The sequence below is a fragment of the Mauremys reevesii genome, linkage group 5 (genome assembly GCF_016161935.1).
Source record: "Mauremys reevesii isolate NIE-2019 linkage group 5, ASM1616193v1, whole genome shotgun sequence".
Classification (NCBI taxonomy): Eukaryota; Metazoa; Chordata; order Testudines; family Geoemydidae; genus Mauremys; species Mauremys reevesii.
Window position 1 is genome coordinate 63,214,655 of NC_052627.1, and position 12,683 is coordinate 63,227,337.

Consider the following 12,683-nt stretch of genomic DNA (forward strand, 5'->3'; position numbering starts at 1 on the left):
TGTACATGCAAACCCCATCCCGTGTAGATGCGCTTCTCCTCCTCTGCTGATAGAGGATTTTGCTTTTTGTGCGTTGGCTCACCGAACCATTGTTTGCGATTTCCTGCCAGTCACATTGGCCTCAGAACTATTTAGGTTTTGAGGATCTGGGCCCTTGTGTCAGTTTGAGGAGACCACCAGTCCCTGGTTTCTCTGCCAGCATGGGGCAATTGACACCTTGGTGCCTCCAGATCACAAAGTAATCTACTGTAAAGACATTGCACTCCTAATACTATTATTATCCTGCATGGACACAGCGATGGTACTGCAATTGTGTCACATCTCAAAGGCAGGGGGGGAGGGGGGTTACCACACAAAAAGTCCAAACAAGAACCAAATGTAAGCATGCACATGACAAACAAGTGGTTGGGGGTATCTCAGCAATTCATGGCTAGATTGCCCTCCTCCTCTCCTGGAAGCAGGACTGGAGTTGGAGACAACTTTTTTGCCCTTTCGATCCTTTCTCCAGCTTTAGGCAACTTGGTGGACTTTAAATTGTAAGACTGCAAATTTCTAGTAAGCAATATACAGGAAAACTTTGGGTTGTCGTATGTTGAAATATTTAACTTTATATTGGGTTTCATTTTTTGTACTCTTTCCAAATTAAAATTAACTAGATAAAATGTCTTTTGCCGCATCCTTTGACAATCTCTTGTGAAGTCTGCACAGTGACAGTGCTTTGAGTTCTGAGCTCTAAAAAAATAAATCCCAACATCAAAATGCTTGAGGGGGAAATCATTTTTGTTACATTATTATTTATTACCAGTTTTAAAATCCTGGGGCATGGCTCAGGGAACATATTTTCAATATAAAACAAGATGGAAGTGATACTGATTGGGAAAGAACTTTGAGGATCTTGTGTCCAAATTTTCTTCTTAATACAGGTTGGACATTGATGTTTTAGTGAAAACCCCTTAAGTGCAGAGTACATTGTTAATGGCTGGACAGATGGCTATAGATCAGCATTAACATTTCACCAGCTCTTTAGAGTGCTTTTCCCACCAATTAGTATCACCCCTATGTTGTCTGGTTTGAGCTGCATCAAGCTGGCTCTCATCCATCTCCTAATATGTGCCAGCCAGACACTGACAGAGTGTGGGGACAGTAGTTCCAAGATCAAAAGATAAAACAAAGCAGAACGGTCTGTCGCTGGTGTACTGATGACACTGGGTCATAATAATTTCAGTGCCTTTATATAAATGTTGAACAGAAGAGATGATTAGTATTGAGCTCCGCAAAGGACCATACAGCTGGAAGAAAGAACAGTCATCCTTCACCATCTGGGAACAATTGGAAAGGAGTGAGTGGAACCAGTCTAAGACAATTCCATCTTTCTAAGCCAGGTCATGCAGCAGTGTCAGTAATTTCACATGCTCAATGATCTCAAAGGCCACCAAAACCTTGAGTCATCAGACATCTGGCCTCAATCCATTGGCCTAAGGAGATCTCTGACCATTACAATTAACATTTTTTCTATGTCATGACCTGGTCTGAAACCTAACTAGGTGATGTCCAGGTCCAGGTAGGTGAGTTGTTAGCTGTTTGTGATGATGCCAACAACTTCTCATTTATCTTTCCCAGAAATGATCTCAACCAGGCAGTAGTTGGCCAGGATCCTTGTGTCCAGAACAGACTTTTTGAGCAGAGATCTGACTAAAGTTTTTATGAGTGCTGATGGGAACTTTTCCTCTGGAAGAATCATTAACAATGTCTTCCAGGAGAGCATCAAGACAGCCCCTGCAGTATTTCACTAGCTGGGAGAAGGGAGGGAGGGGTCTAGTTTGCATGTGGTCAATACTTTATTATTACATTACTATAATTCATATTACCGTAGTGTCTATAGGCACTATTCAGACATAGAAAAAGACAATCACTGCCTCAAAAAGTTTCTAAATAGACAAGACAAACAAAGGGTGGTAGAAAGGAAGTATTATTGCCCTTATTTTTACAGATGGGGAACCGAAGAAAAGAGAAATTAAATGTCTTTCCCATAGTCATACAGGAAGTAGATCTGGGATTTGAATCAAGATATCTGAAGGTCTAGTCAAGTGACTTAACCACAAGACCATCCTTACTCAATAGAGTAATTGTATGATCACCACCACTTAGGACATTGTTTTATGTGCATTGACTGATAGTGGAACATTGGTAAGTAGATTCTGGAAAGAATACTGAATTATGTTCTGATTAAATGAATGCATGAGATTCTACATTAAATTTACAAGTAAATGATTTTTTTTAAAACTGACATTTTATAAGGTCATCTAAACTCTGTGTCTCCAAGTAGTAAAACTATTGACCTTCATGAGGCTTATTTTAATTTGAAATAAGAATTTAGGAACTACATCTCTAGGCCCATATTCATTAGCTCTGTTGATTAGTGAAATTAATTATTATAAGTATTTTGAAGATGAAGCAGTATCTGATTTGCTTGCAGAGCTGCTTTATCCATGTTTAACTTCAAATGCTTAATTTTCTGCACATATAGCATTAAGGGACCAATCTAACTCTCACTGCAGTAAATCAGAGTATTTCTATAGGATAAGCACTTAAAATGTTCAATAAGTATTAGAAACCTTCCCCTCCACTGTCCACAACCTCTTGCCCTTCATATCTCATCCAGGTGTAACTCTTTCTTTACCTGAGCAAGTCAATTATTGCTAACATCTGAAGAAGAGATGTCTTGCTCTGATGGGTCTCATAAGATCAGTCAAAGCAGAGTCCCCCTCACTTCATGTAGAACTTATACATCAACCAACCCAATTTAAAAAAAAAAATCCTGCTCTTCTCCCCTCCTTGACTTTTCTGTACTTGGGATGGATATAAATATATAATTTAATCACAGTAATCCTCTATAGCACATACATTTTAGAGCTAGAAGAGACCATTATTATGATCAACTAGTCTAACCTCCTGTATAAGATTTCTTGTACTTCATCAAAAAGGGAGTGGTTGTGATAGAGTTAGGGCACTCTGAGCTGTAGGAGGCCTGTTAGGGCTGTACCAGTGCAGAGGATGGGAGGTAACAAAGGGAAGGCATTCAACAAAGGGAAGCAAATATACAGCACCCTCTGTCTCATTTCTGACCATATTTTTCCCTCAACCAACTCTTTGCCCTGTTCCCCATCCAATATCCCAGCTCCCTCTATATCCCCCCACTTCAGGAGAGAGGTTATGAGTGTTATTGCTACATTGCCATGCATGTCCCTCTAATAATATATCCCCAAACTTCCTTTTGCCCCTCGCAACTACCTCCATAAGCCCCAGTACTTGCTCCATAAAGCAGGACAGATCCTGCCCCAGCAAACTAGAAGTACTGTTGTGATGAACCTCCTGGAGTGTGGGCAGTTCTGTAGATGAGATAGTCAAAATTATGGTGAAGGGGATTTAATCGGGGCACTATTTGGCTTGTTTGTTTTTCTTGCGTATTGTTTCGATTTTTTCTTTGTTTTATACTAATTTTCCATTAGAAAGGGAAAGCATTTCAGTATCAGCCTCCACATCCTGAAAAAGGGAGCAAATGTGGTACTTCCTGTCACACAGCTTTTTGGAGATGAAAGCTGGCATGATACTAACTGTGACTGAATTTTTCACACCAGTAAGATTCTTACATAAACCATGAATTTCCTAGAGTGGAACTAGGTATTTACATTGAGAGAAAAATAAACACATTTCAAGGAATTAGTGTTCTCTTTACTTGGTAACATTTTGTACAGAATATATAAAATTGAACTCAGTTTAAAACTTGACATTCAGACTCTACAGTTAGGCATCATCACATTAACTGAGAAAAGAACACAATGCCCTCTATAATAAACACATTTCATTATTCTGCCTTGTCAAAAAGCATTTGGGGGGGAAAAAAGCTGTATTCTCTCTCATTGTCTTGGTTGGTAGAGCTAACTTGTACAAAATGTCAGAGTTCAGGAATAACCCTAGCATTTTTCCTCTTCTTCTCCACAGGTCTTTGATCATGATGAAATTGTTACACATTAGGATTTCTATCAAATATAGTTTTATTTTTTCATTCCTTTACTCTTTATTAGACTGTGAACCTGCATTTGACATAGGGAAGAAAAGTTTAAGCTGTAAGGGCTTGATCCTGCAAGAGGCTGAGCTCTCTGGCCCAGTTCAACAAAGCACCTAAGCACATGCTTAACTTTAAGAATGTGAGTAGTTTTATTGAATGTAATAGAATGAATCATGCTTAAAGTTAAGCACAAGCTTAAGTACCTCATTTGATTGAGGCAGAACACTTAGCACGATGCAGGAGTGAACACTAACTGAAAAATATGTAGAGGTTCAGCAGAGTACCATGTGAACTCAAGTGCTAAAAGAGAGAAAGACATTTCTAGCCAGATTTTCAAAAGGAAAAATCGTTTGAAAATCTTGCCTTGCAGTTCACTGACAAAGTGGGGTGTTTGGTTCCTAGCAGGATTTAGAGAAACTGCCATTAAACTGAATTCAAATGTATTTGGTACATCCTAAACTTGTGAGGTAATTTAAAAAGGAAAACCCACCTATGGCATGTTGGAGTAAAACTCAAAGAGGAAGGATGGGCTAAAAAGATTAAAGGAAAAGTCAGGCATTTATCCTCCACCAGTTTTCAGATGCCCTGACCTCTAGAGAAAAAAAGGTGCAAGAAAAATGAGACTGCCTGATAACAGATATAAATGATGGGATGGCTTTCAAAAGATTATAAATGCTTCTTTTACAGCTATGCATTTTCTTCATTTCTTTCTCCTCCACCCCCACCATGCTATTCAATATTTAGATTGCAGTGATTAAAAGAAGACATCTCTAATAAACCCTTTTTGTTGATTTTTAATATCAGAGAATGTTAACAAACAAGTGCTTTATTCTATACATCATTGGTGTTTCAGAACCACTCTGCTAAGATAATTACTTTAGAGGATGATTTTCCTTTAAAAATTCTTTCACTTTTAATTGAGTATGTTTTTTACATAAAAGACAGTGAAACTGTTCATCTATATCATAGCAACACACCTTGCTAAGACATTAGCCAAGAGGGTGGGAAAGGTTGCTGCAGCAACAGCATGTTATATAACACTCCATTCAACCAAGAATGAGTAAGCGCATTTGCTGCGGGGGGATATTTTCTACAGTCCCCAGTTCTCTGCTGCTGCTGGCAGCTTGTCTAGCTGCTTGCAAGGTATGATACATTCTTTGTGGCAGTGATCATGTCTTTTTTTAAATTCTCTGTAAAGAGATCTTATCACTTTATATAATAATAATACATTATAAATTCCAGACTCTAGATATTTCCTAAATTGATCACATTTTATTCAGTATTTTTGAAGTGCCAAGAAAATTCGTATTCAATTATTTTTACAGTGCCTAAAATGTGCTATTTGCTTTACAAAACACATAAAAAGATATGGCCCATCGTCAAAGACTTTTATAAAATATACATCACCATATCAAACAATTAGGTCAGTGTTTGTAAACTCTCCTTTGGTTAATTGAAACTCTGGATTAACTAAAGATCAATTGTATCTTCTGAGTTTACTCATAGGTTGAGCTCTTGTGGAGCTTCTAAGCTCCTTCGTAGATCCTGCAAAGCTTAGCTTTGGCTCTGAACAGTTTAGAAGCTCTGCAGAGCCAAAACCTAAGTAGTGTGCTCAGGATTCAGAGACAGCAGCCAGAGGCATCAGCCCTAATGGAACTGGAAGTTTCATCTGGCTTCAGGCTGGGGAAGTCAGGTATGTATTTCAGGGGACTTAGAATCATAGAATCATAGAATTCGAGATCAGAAGGGACCATTATGATCATCTAGTCTGACCTCCTGCAAGATGCAGGCCACATAAGCCGATCCACCCACTCCTTAAGCAAGCGACCCCTGCCCCATGCTTCGGAGGAAGGCGAAAAACCTCCAGGGCCACTGCCAATCTACCCTGGAGGAAAATTCCTTCCCGACCCCAAATATGGCGGTCAGCTGAACCCCGAGCATGCGGGCAAGACTTAGTTCCTTCCCTGCCCTGTCCTAGGGGAAGAACGTAGCTCCTAAGCTTTGTAGAGATGGAGCTTCTGAAGAGTTACTCTCCTGTGAAACTTAAGAGCTCTGCAGAGTTGATGCTTTGATTATTCAAGCCTCCAGTTATCAAAAAGTTTTGGGTGACAACCTATCAGTGCCATAGCTTACTGATGGGGACACAGTCAGATGCTACCTCCATAAAGACTAGCTTCTCTTCTGATGGAAGAGTGTCATCAGTTAGATTGCCTCTTATAGTAAACAGGGTGTCAGACTCTGGATAGATACTATGGATATGTGTTTATTCATTTCTATTTACATATTCTCCTGATCTCTGGAGAAGCCCTTCTGCTTCACAACCTGTTAAACTTTATCAGCAAATGGCCTATTTTTTGTTCCACTTCACCATGTTTTGCACTAATGTGTATGTGAAGAAGCAACCCATCTTTCTTGCCACTTATACTTTACTTCCTAACTCTGTCCACTTTGCCTGACAAGCATGTGCCAGTGCAAGTGGTTGTGGAAGTTGGGCCCCAAAGCCCAGTGTGCAGCTTCATTTACTTCATAATTATTGATAAATTGCCATCAGAAGTACTGTAGTTTTGAAAGGGCCCACTAGTGTCTGTATATGTTGGTACCAAACTGAGATGACAATCACTGTCACACACACAAACACAAACCACTGTGAACCAGTTTTGTACCAAGCATCAACCCTCAAGTAGACTAGAGCCCACAGTCTTTGCAACAGCAAAACTTGCTTGAGAACTTTATGAAAGAGACATAGTCGGCTAATCAGGGGTCAGATGCCTACATTAAAGATCATCCAAATAGTGCCTATTGTTAGCTATGGGAGTAACTGCTTAGTACCTTGTACCTAGTACCTTGAGATATCATAACTGGATATATACAGAGTTTGAACTGATTGGGGTAGAGTTAGTTGGCAAGAGAGAGAACTCTCATTTCCGTTTCTGTGGAGCATCTTATTTCTCTCTCAATTCTATTAAATATCCCTGCCAGCCATGATGACTTTCATCTTGGGCTCATATAGCTATTTCTGAAAAGATTCTCCTGTATTATTTTACTTTATTTTGCTTTTGGAATAGCAGTAAATGGAATGAGGTTTCCAAAAAATCAGAAACATGTTTTTGGATCCTCTTAAAAAACTTTTCCCAACCCCATATGCACATAACATTAGTCCTTCTACAAGGCTCTTCACCTCTCTGCAAATCAGTCAGGACAAGAATTAGTCTGTGGCCTCATCCTGGGTGGGAAGACGAGGAAGGTGCATGACTGCACCAGGGCCCACTCCCTCTCTTTGGGGAAGTGCAGGACTGCTTCAATTGCTCTCATTTGCCAAATTGACCCAAAAGGCCAGTCCTACCTCTCCTCCCGTAATAGGCTGTGGAGCTGGCTATATGCAAAAAAGGCAGCATATCACACCTTTCCAACCCATTTTTGAAGGATAAGTTATGAAAAGAATGTGGGAAATAAGATGTGTGGTCTTTCTGCCAAACAAAACCACCCAAAACAACCCTCCCTCCATAACCCCCAACAGAAGGATGGCAGCAGCTAATTAGATTATTTCACCTGTGAACAAAACAAACCATAAAAAAGCAGAAATGAACAAAGCCACAAAGGTACCAATCCTGCAATGTCCCTATGGGAATACTTGAATGGTAAAATTAAGTATATGCCTAAACAACAGATGAGGCCAAAGTTTGGATCCTTGATAAACAGATAAGCTGGCATTTCCTCAGTCTTTGGATCAGCAAACTCTGTCAGTTTGTTACAGAGACAAGGGCTAGAAGAAAAAATAATCCAAAAGTCTCCAAATTCAGGATCTGGACCTGTTCTATTATAGAGAAAGGGCCCAATGGCAAAGCTTGGATCTGAACATTCACAACATTCAATGGACTTTTTGGATCCAGGGATTTGGTTTGGGCTATCTCTGATTTCAGGGAAAATGCACAATTCCACCCAATAAATCAGAGATTTTTCAATATTAGCAAATGAAAAAAACCAAAAACACCTCTGTACTGTTAGGTCAGTTTGTGCATAATTTTTAATAATTTATTTCACTGAGAGGGAACCGAACTGGCTGAGGAGAGAAATCTGATAAAATATTTGTTGGAAAGAATCAGAAATCCTACCTTTACTCCTCTCCCGCCCAACCCCTTCCATTCAAACCTCCCAAGACTGTGAAACAGGGCTCATGTCCCTTTAACTCTGGCTCTTGACCACGTGTCGGGGGAAGGCTTGGAATCCCGAGTATCCAATGGAGAACGTTCCATGGATGTTGCGCGTTCGGATCCCAGGATTCCGGGCTGAGAGGGGCTCGTCCTGCAAGAGGGAGCTGTCAGCGCCTCTGGGCGACGGGTTCCTCTTCTTTAGTCATATGATTGGCTGTTTCCTCCCTTGCTGGGAGTGGGGACGCTGAGCCAGCCGTAGCCTCTGTCCCTCCTGCGTGCAATGCCGGGCGGCCACGCTGCAGCGGGGATGCTGCCGCCGCCGCTCTTACTGTCCCCAGCCAGCTGAGCTGCTGTGTGTGAGCTACCCACTGGGGCTGCTGTGAGTACGGGCGGCGGTAACAGCAAGCAGCAGCATGGCTCCTACTCTACTCCAGAAGCTGTTCAACAAAAGGGGCAGCAGCTCGGCTTCTCCCCCAAGCAGGGCACCTAAGGAAGGACCTGCCTTTAGGTGAGAAACTGTTTCTTTCATGCCAGGGATATTACTAAAAGGACATTACCCAAGGGGTGGGGGAGCCTTATTGGAGCCAAGAAAGCAAGCCCTGTGCAGGGGCACCAGCGGGAACTAAGGGGTGTGTACATTTCCCCGGAGCGCGCGCACCCCCAGCTCTTGTCATTTTTGATCACCCTGGTATCGATTTGTTCACCTTCACACAGTGCTTTGGAAACGTAAAGCGCGTTAAGAACTTCTTACTGGTAATAGTTTGCTTCAGTACTTTTGATTTAGAGCCAGCTAGAGAGTTAGTGCCTCTGTTGGGGAATATTCTGCTTAGGTTGGCCTCTGATCTAACAGGTTTGGGAAAATGGCTGAGATTTCCACTAGTGCAGACACTTATACATGTTTGGGAGCTGTTTCACTACAAGCCTTCTGTACAAAAGTAGTTTTGTTAAGCATGAATGTTGTTCTAACCGGACTATGGATGTCTGGTGCCAGCTACCTTACAGGGTCTTAAATTGGGTGAATGAGCTTTAACTGTGATATATCCTGGGGTGTGGAATTGGTCACTCACACTTTGGACATCTGTCTCAAACCATCTTTCCTCACTGCGAAAGAAGGTCTATAACGTTTATTCTCTGGATTTTTCAGTGTAATCAATATCAGACATAACAGCCTAATTTTCAGTCTTCTAGGGTGTTTCTCAGTCCTTCGGGTTTGTCCTTAAAATCTCCAGACTTTTGAGCAAGTTACAGCTGCTGTAAGTAGCATGGCCACAGGTGCTGTAACTATGAATATGATATTACATAGAATAGAAAGTCTGGGGTGTGCAGCAAAACTGACAGTTATTGAGTCTCACTATGGACCAGATTAATTAAAAATTGGGAATATAACATGTTCCTGAGTTAAACAAAATGGCTTGATGTCACATCTACCCTTAAATAATGCAGAAAAACCCATGCAAAAGAGTAGTGGGGGCAGAGAAGCAGGTGAAAATTATTGTACCTATATAATTGTTTTCTCTCTGCTGTCTTCTGCTTCTTTTTCTTCTCTTTGATGTCTCAGCCATTTTGTCTGGATTTCAAATCTCCTCATATGCATAAACTGTTATTTTTAATTCCAGACTCCAAATAAAATAATACAGAAAACATTCTGCCTTCATCTTTCTTAGTATTTGTATTTTATTACTTGGGTAACTTGAATTCAAATCTTTTCTTTTTTAAATCCGAGTTGAAATGTGTCTTACCTTGAATTCAGGGTTACATCTTTTGTTACCTCTGATCATGTGGAACAACAGGGAGCTGCATGCCTTTCATTGCTTTAGGTGCTAATGATTTCATGAACTTTTGCACATGAAACATATAGGGATTCCTTTAGGGGCCTGGATGTGTAGTCCTGGTTTGATGATGGCTTTAAATAAATAAATTAATAAACCTACAGGGACCATATTCTAAGCAAGTTAAGTGACAAGATTCTGGATCCTTTTTCTATACCTTATCGGGTCACAAGACCAGGGTAGTTGTGGCAAGCAAAGTAAATGGTATTGCATATGTATCCAACCTTCATGTGACTACTCACCATGACTAGCTTGGTCTTGTGAGTAGATAGTATATAGAAATTGATAAAAAGAATGAGGAGTACTTGTGGCACCTTAGAGACTAACAAATTGATAAGAGTCCTGACCTTCACTTCCTGAAATGCTAAGACTGCTGTGGGGAGTGAGACTAGGAGTAAAAACAAACACAAACAGACCCCATTCAACAAGTGACTTAGTGCAAGCACAGAGGACCACCAACCCTTTGACTTTAGAGGTGCTCTGCATGGATCAAATGTCATCCGCTTGAAACAAATTGCAGGATCAGAGCCAACATTACCTAATGTCAGATTTGGATTATATAGCCAGATTCTAAAGTGATTGCTGTAAATGTTATGAATCACTGGGGAATCTAACATTATTGCCACATTATTTCTAGAGTGTTGCTAATGGATTGGGAAGACTTAAAATGGCCAGGCCCAGAATTCATTGTCCCTTTAAATCATAATGCAGACAAAGTACTGCGGGACATGGAGAAAGTCTGAAAGAGCGAAAGCATGTGTTATATACTTGTCCAGAATTATTCTTAATTTCAAATTTATGCCTTAATGTATATTGCTTTGGACCAGAAGAACGAAAACCGATTATGGTGCAAACCCATTTGCAGGGATTTAATTTTAATTAAAATGTCCCCAGATCGAGGTTTAAGGGCCTGATCCTGCAAGGAGCTCCAGGTGGGCAGACTCCTGCAAGAGTCCCACTGAAGTCAATAGGAGCCTGTCAGCACGGAGCTCCTTGCAGCATCGGGCCATATAGTACAGCTATTTATTTATTTATTTACTATACCAGATTTTTTTCAGGCTACTGAATTTCAGGTTATAATATTGAAATACTGTGTGAAATTCAGAAAAATCTAACATTATTCTTAACAAATTAAATTATATTACACCTTTTAGGATTGCATGCACTTGTTCTGCAGTTTTATCTCTTCTCCTGCCCCCCAATTTTTGTTTGTTTGTTTTTCACTTCTGTCTTTTTTTTTTTTTTTTTTAATTGTGTTCTGGGGTTATATGCCTATTTGTCTCCCATCACCACCACTTATGGAATATTTAAATCCTCAACACTCCCATTCTTAAATGTATGATGGTAATGCATGATTCACAGTTTTGTTCCCGTACACAACCCACACTTCTTCGTTTAATAAGGGTCTTTGCTTTTTTTAACTGAACCCTCAAATCCCAGCTCTCCTGAAAACCCTTAATGTCATCTGCTACTGAATTTCAAAGGATGAGCTGTGACAGCTAGCACTAAATATTCTGGGGGTACATCTGGGATTTGGTGGCTTCTAGCTCAACATGATTCAGTAGAAAGTTAATTGAGAAAGATCTTTGTACTAACGGAGACGTGGCTGAAACTGGTTGTGGAAAGAAGAGGATCTCTGCTATTTTTACCTCCCCTCCAGTCTCTGACTCTTACATTTCTGTATCTGCCTTTACTGTTTCTCCTGGCACTCCTAAGCAGATGCTGTAAAATTGATACAATATTTGTAAATTTCACCTCTTTCCACAGGGTTTCAGCCATGAAACTGACTAGAGTCTTGTTACCTTCACCCTGCTGCTGGAGAAAGTGATGAACAAGCAGAGCACCTGAAATTGTTTATGACAGTGAATGCAGCATATTTGTTTACCTGCCTTGTGGGCAGGTGACATAAGAACAGCCATACTGGCTCGGACCAAAGGTCCATCTAGCCCAGTATCTTGTCTTCCAACAGTGGCCAATGCCAGGTGTCCCCAAGGGAATGAACAGAACAGGTAATCACCAAGTGATCCATCCCCGGTCATCCATTTCCAGCTTCTGGCAAACAGAGGCTAGGGACACTATCCCTACCCATCCTGGCTAATAGCCATTGATGGACCTATCCTCCATGAACTTACCTAGTTCTTTTTTGAATCCTGTTATAGTCTTGGCCTTCACAACATCCTCTGGCAAGGAGTTCCACAGGCTGACACTCTGTTGAGTGAAAAAATACTTCCTTTTGTTTGTTTTAAACCTGTTGCCTATTAATTTCATTTGTTGATCCCTGGTTCTTCTGTTATGAGAAGGAGTAAATGTGTGCATTCAGTGGAAGAAGCTCATGGCCCTCAGTGGCCAAGTTCAGGCTCTGAAGACGAGAGTGGCTGAACTGGAGGAGCTCAGGGAGATAGAGGAGTACATGCATAAAACTTTCCAGGATACAGCAGAGCATGCCCACCCCTAGTCTGAAAGCCTCTGCACTGTTAAGGAGGATGAAGGTCTCAGGGAAGGAGAACATCAAGCTGGAGCAGATGGAAATGATCCCATAATTGGGACTCTTTCCAGATGATGTCATAGTATTATGTCATCCTCTTGCACGGGGACTCATGGTATTAGGAAGATGCAGGTAATAGTAATGGGGGA

At 40.8% G+C, this 12,683-nt stretch overlaps 1 protein-coding gene across 2 annotated transcripts in view; it reads left to right on the plus strand.

Annotated features, from left to right (window-relative positions):
- The first annotated feature begins 8,336 nt into the window (after window positions 1-8,336).
- Window positions 8,337-12,683, plus strand: part of FNIP2 (folliculin interacting protein 2) — a 72,252-nt gene continuing 67,905 nt past the window's right edge. For both annotated transcript variants that reach the window (XM_039539190.1, XM_039539191.1), the window contains exon 1: window positions 8,337-8,728. In XM_039539190.1, coding sequence (XP_039395124.1) covers window positions 8,634-8,728 — 95 coding nt within the window. In that variant the 5' untranslated portion in view covers window positions 8,337-8,633. The remainder of the gene's footprint in view (window positions 8,729-12,683) is intronic.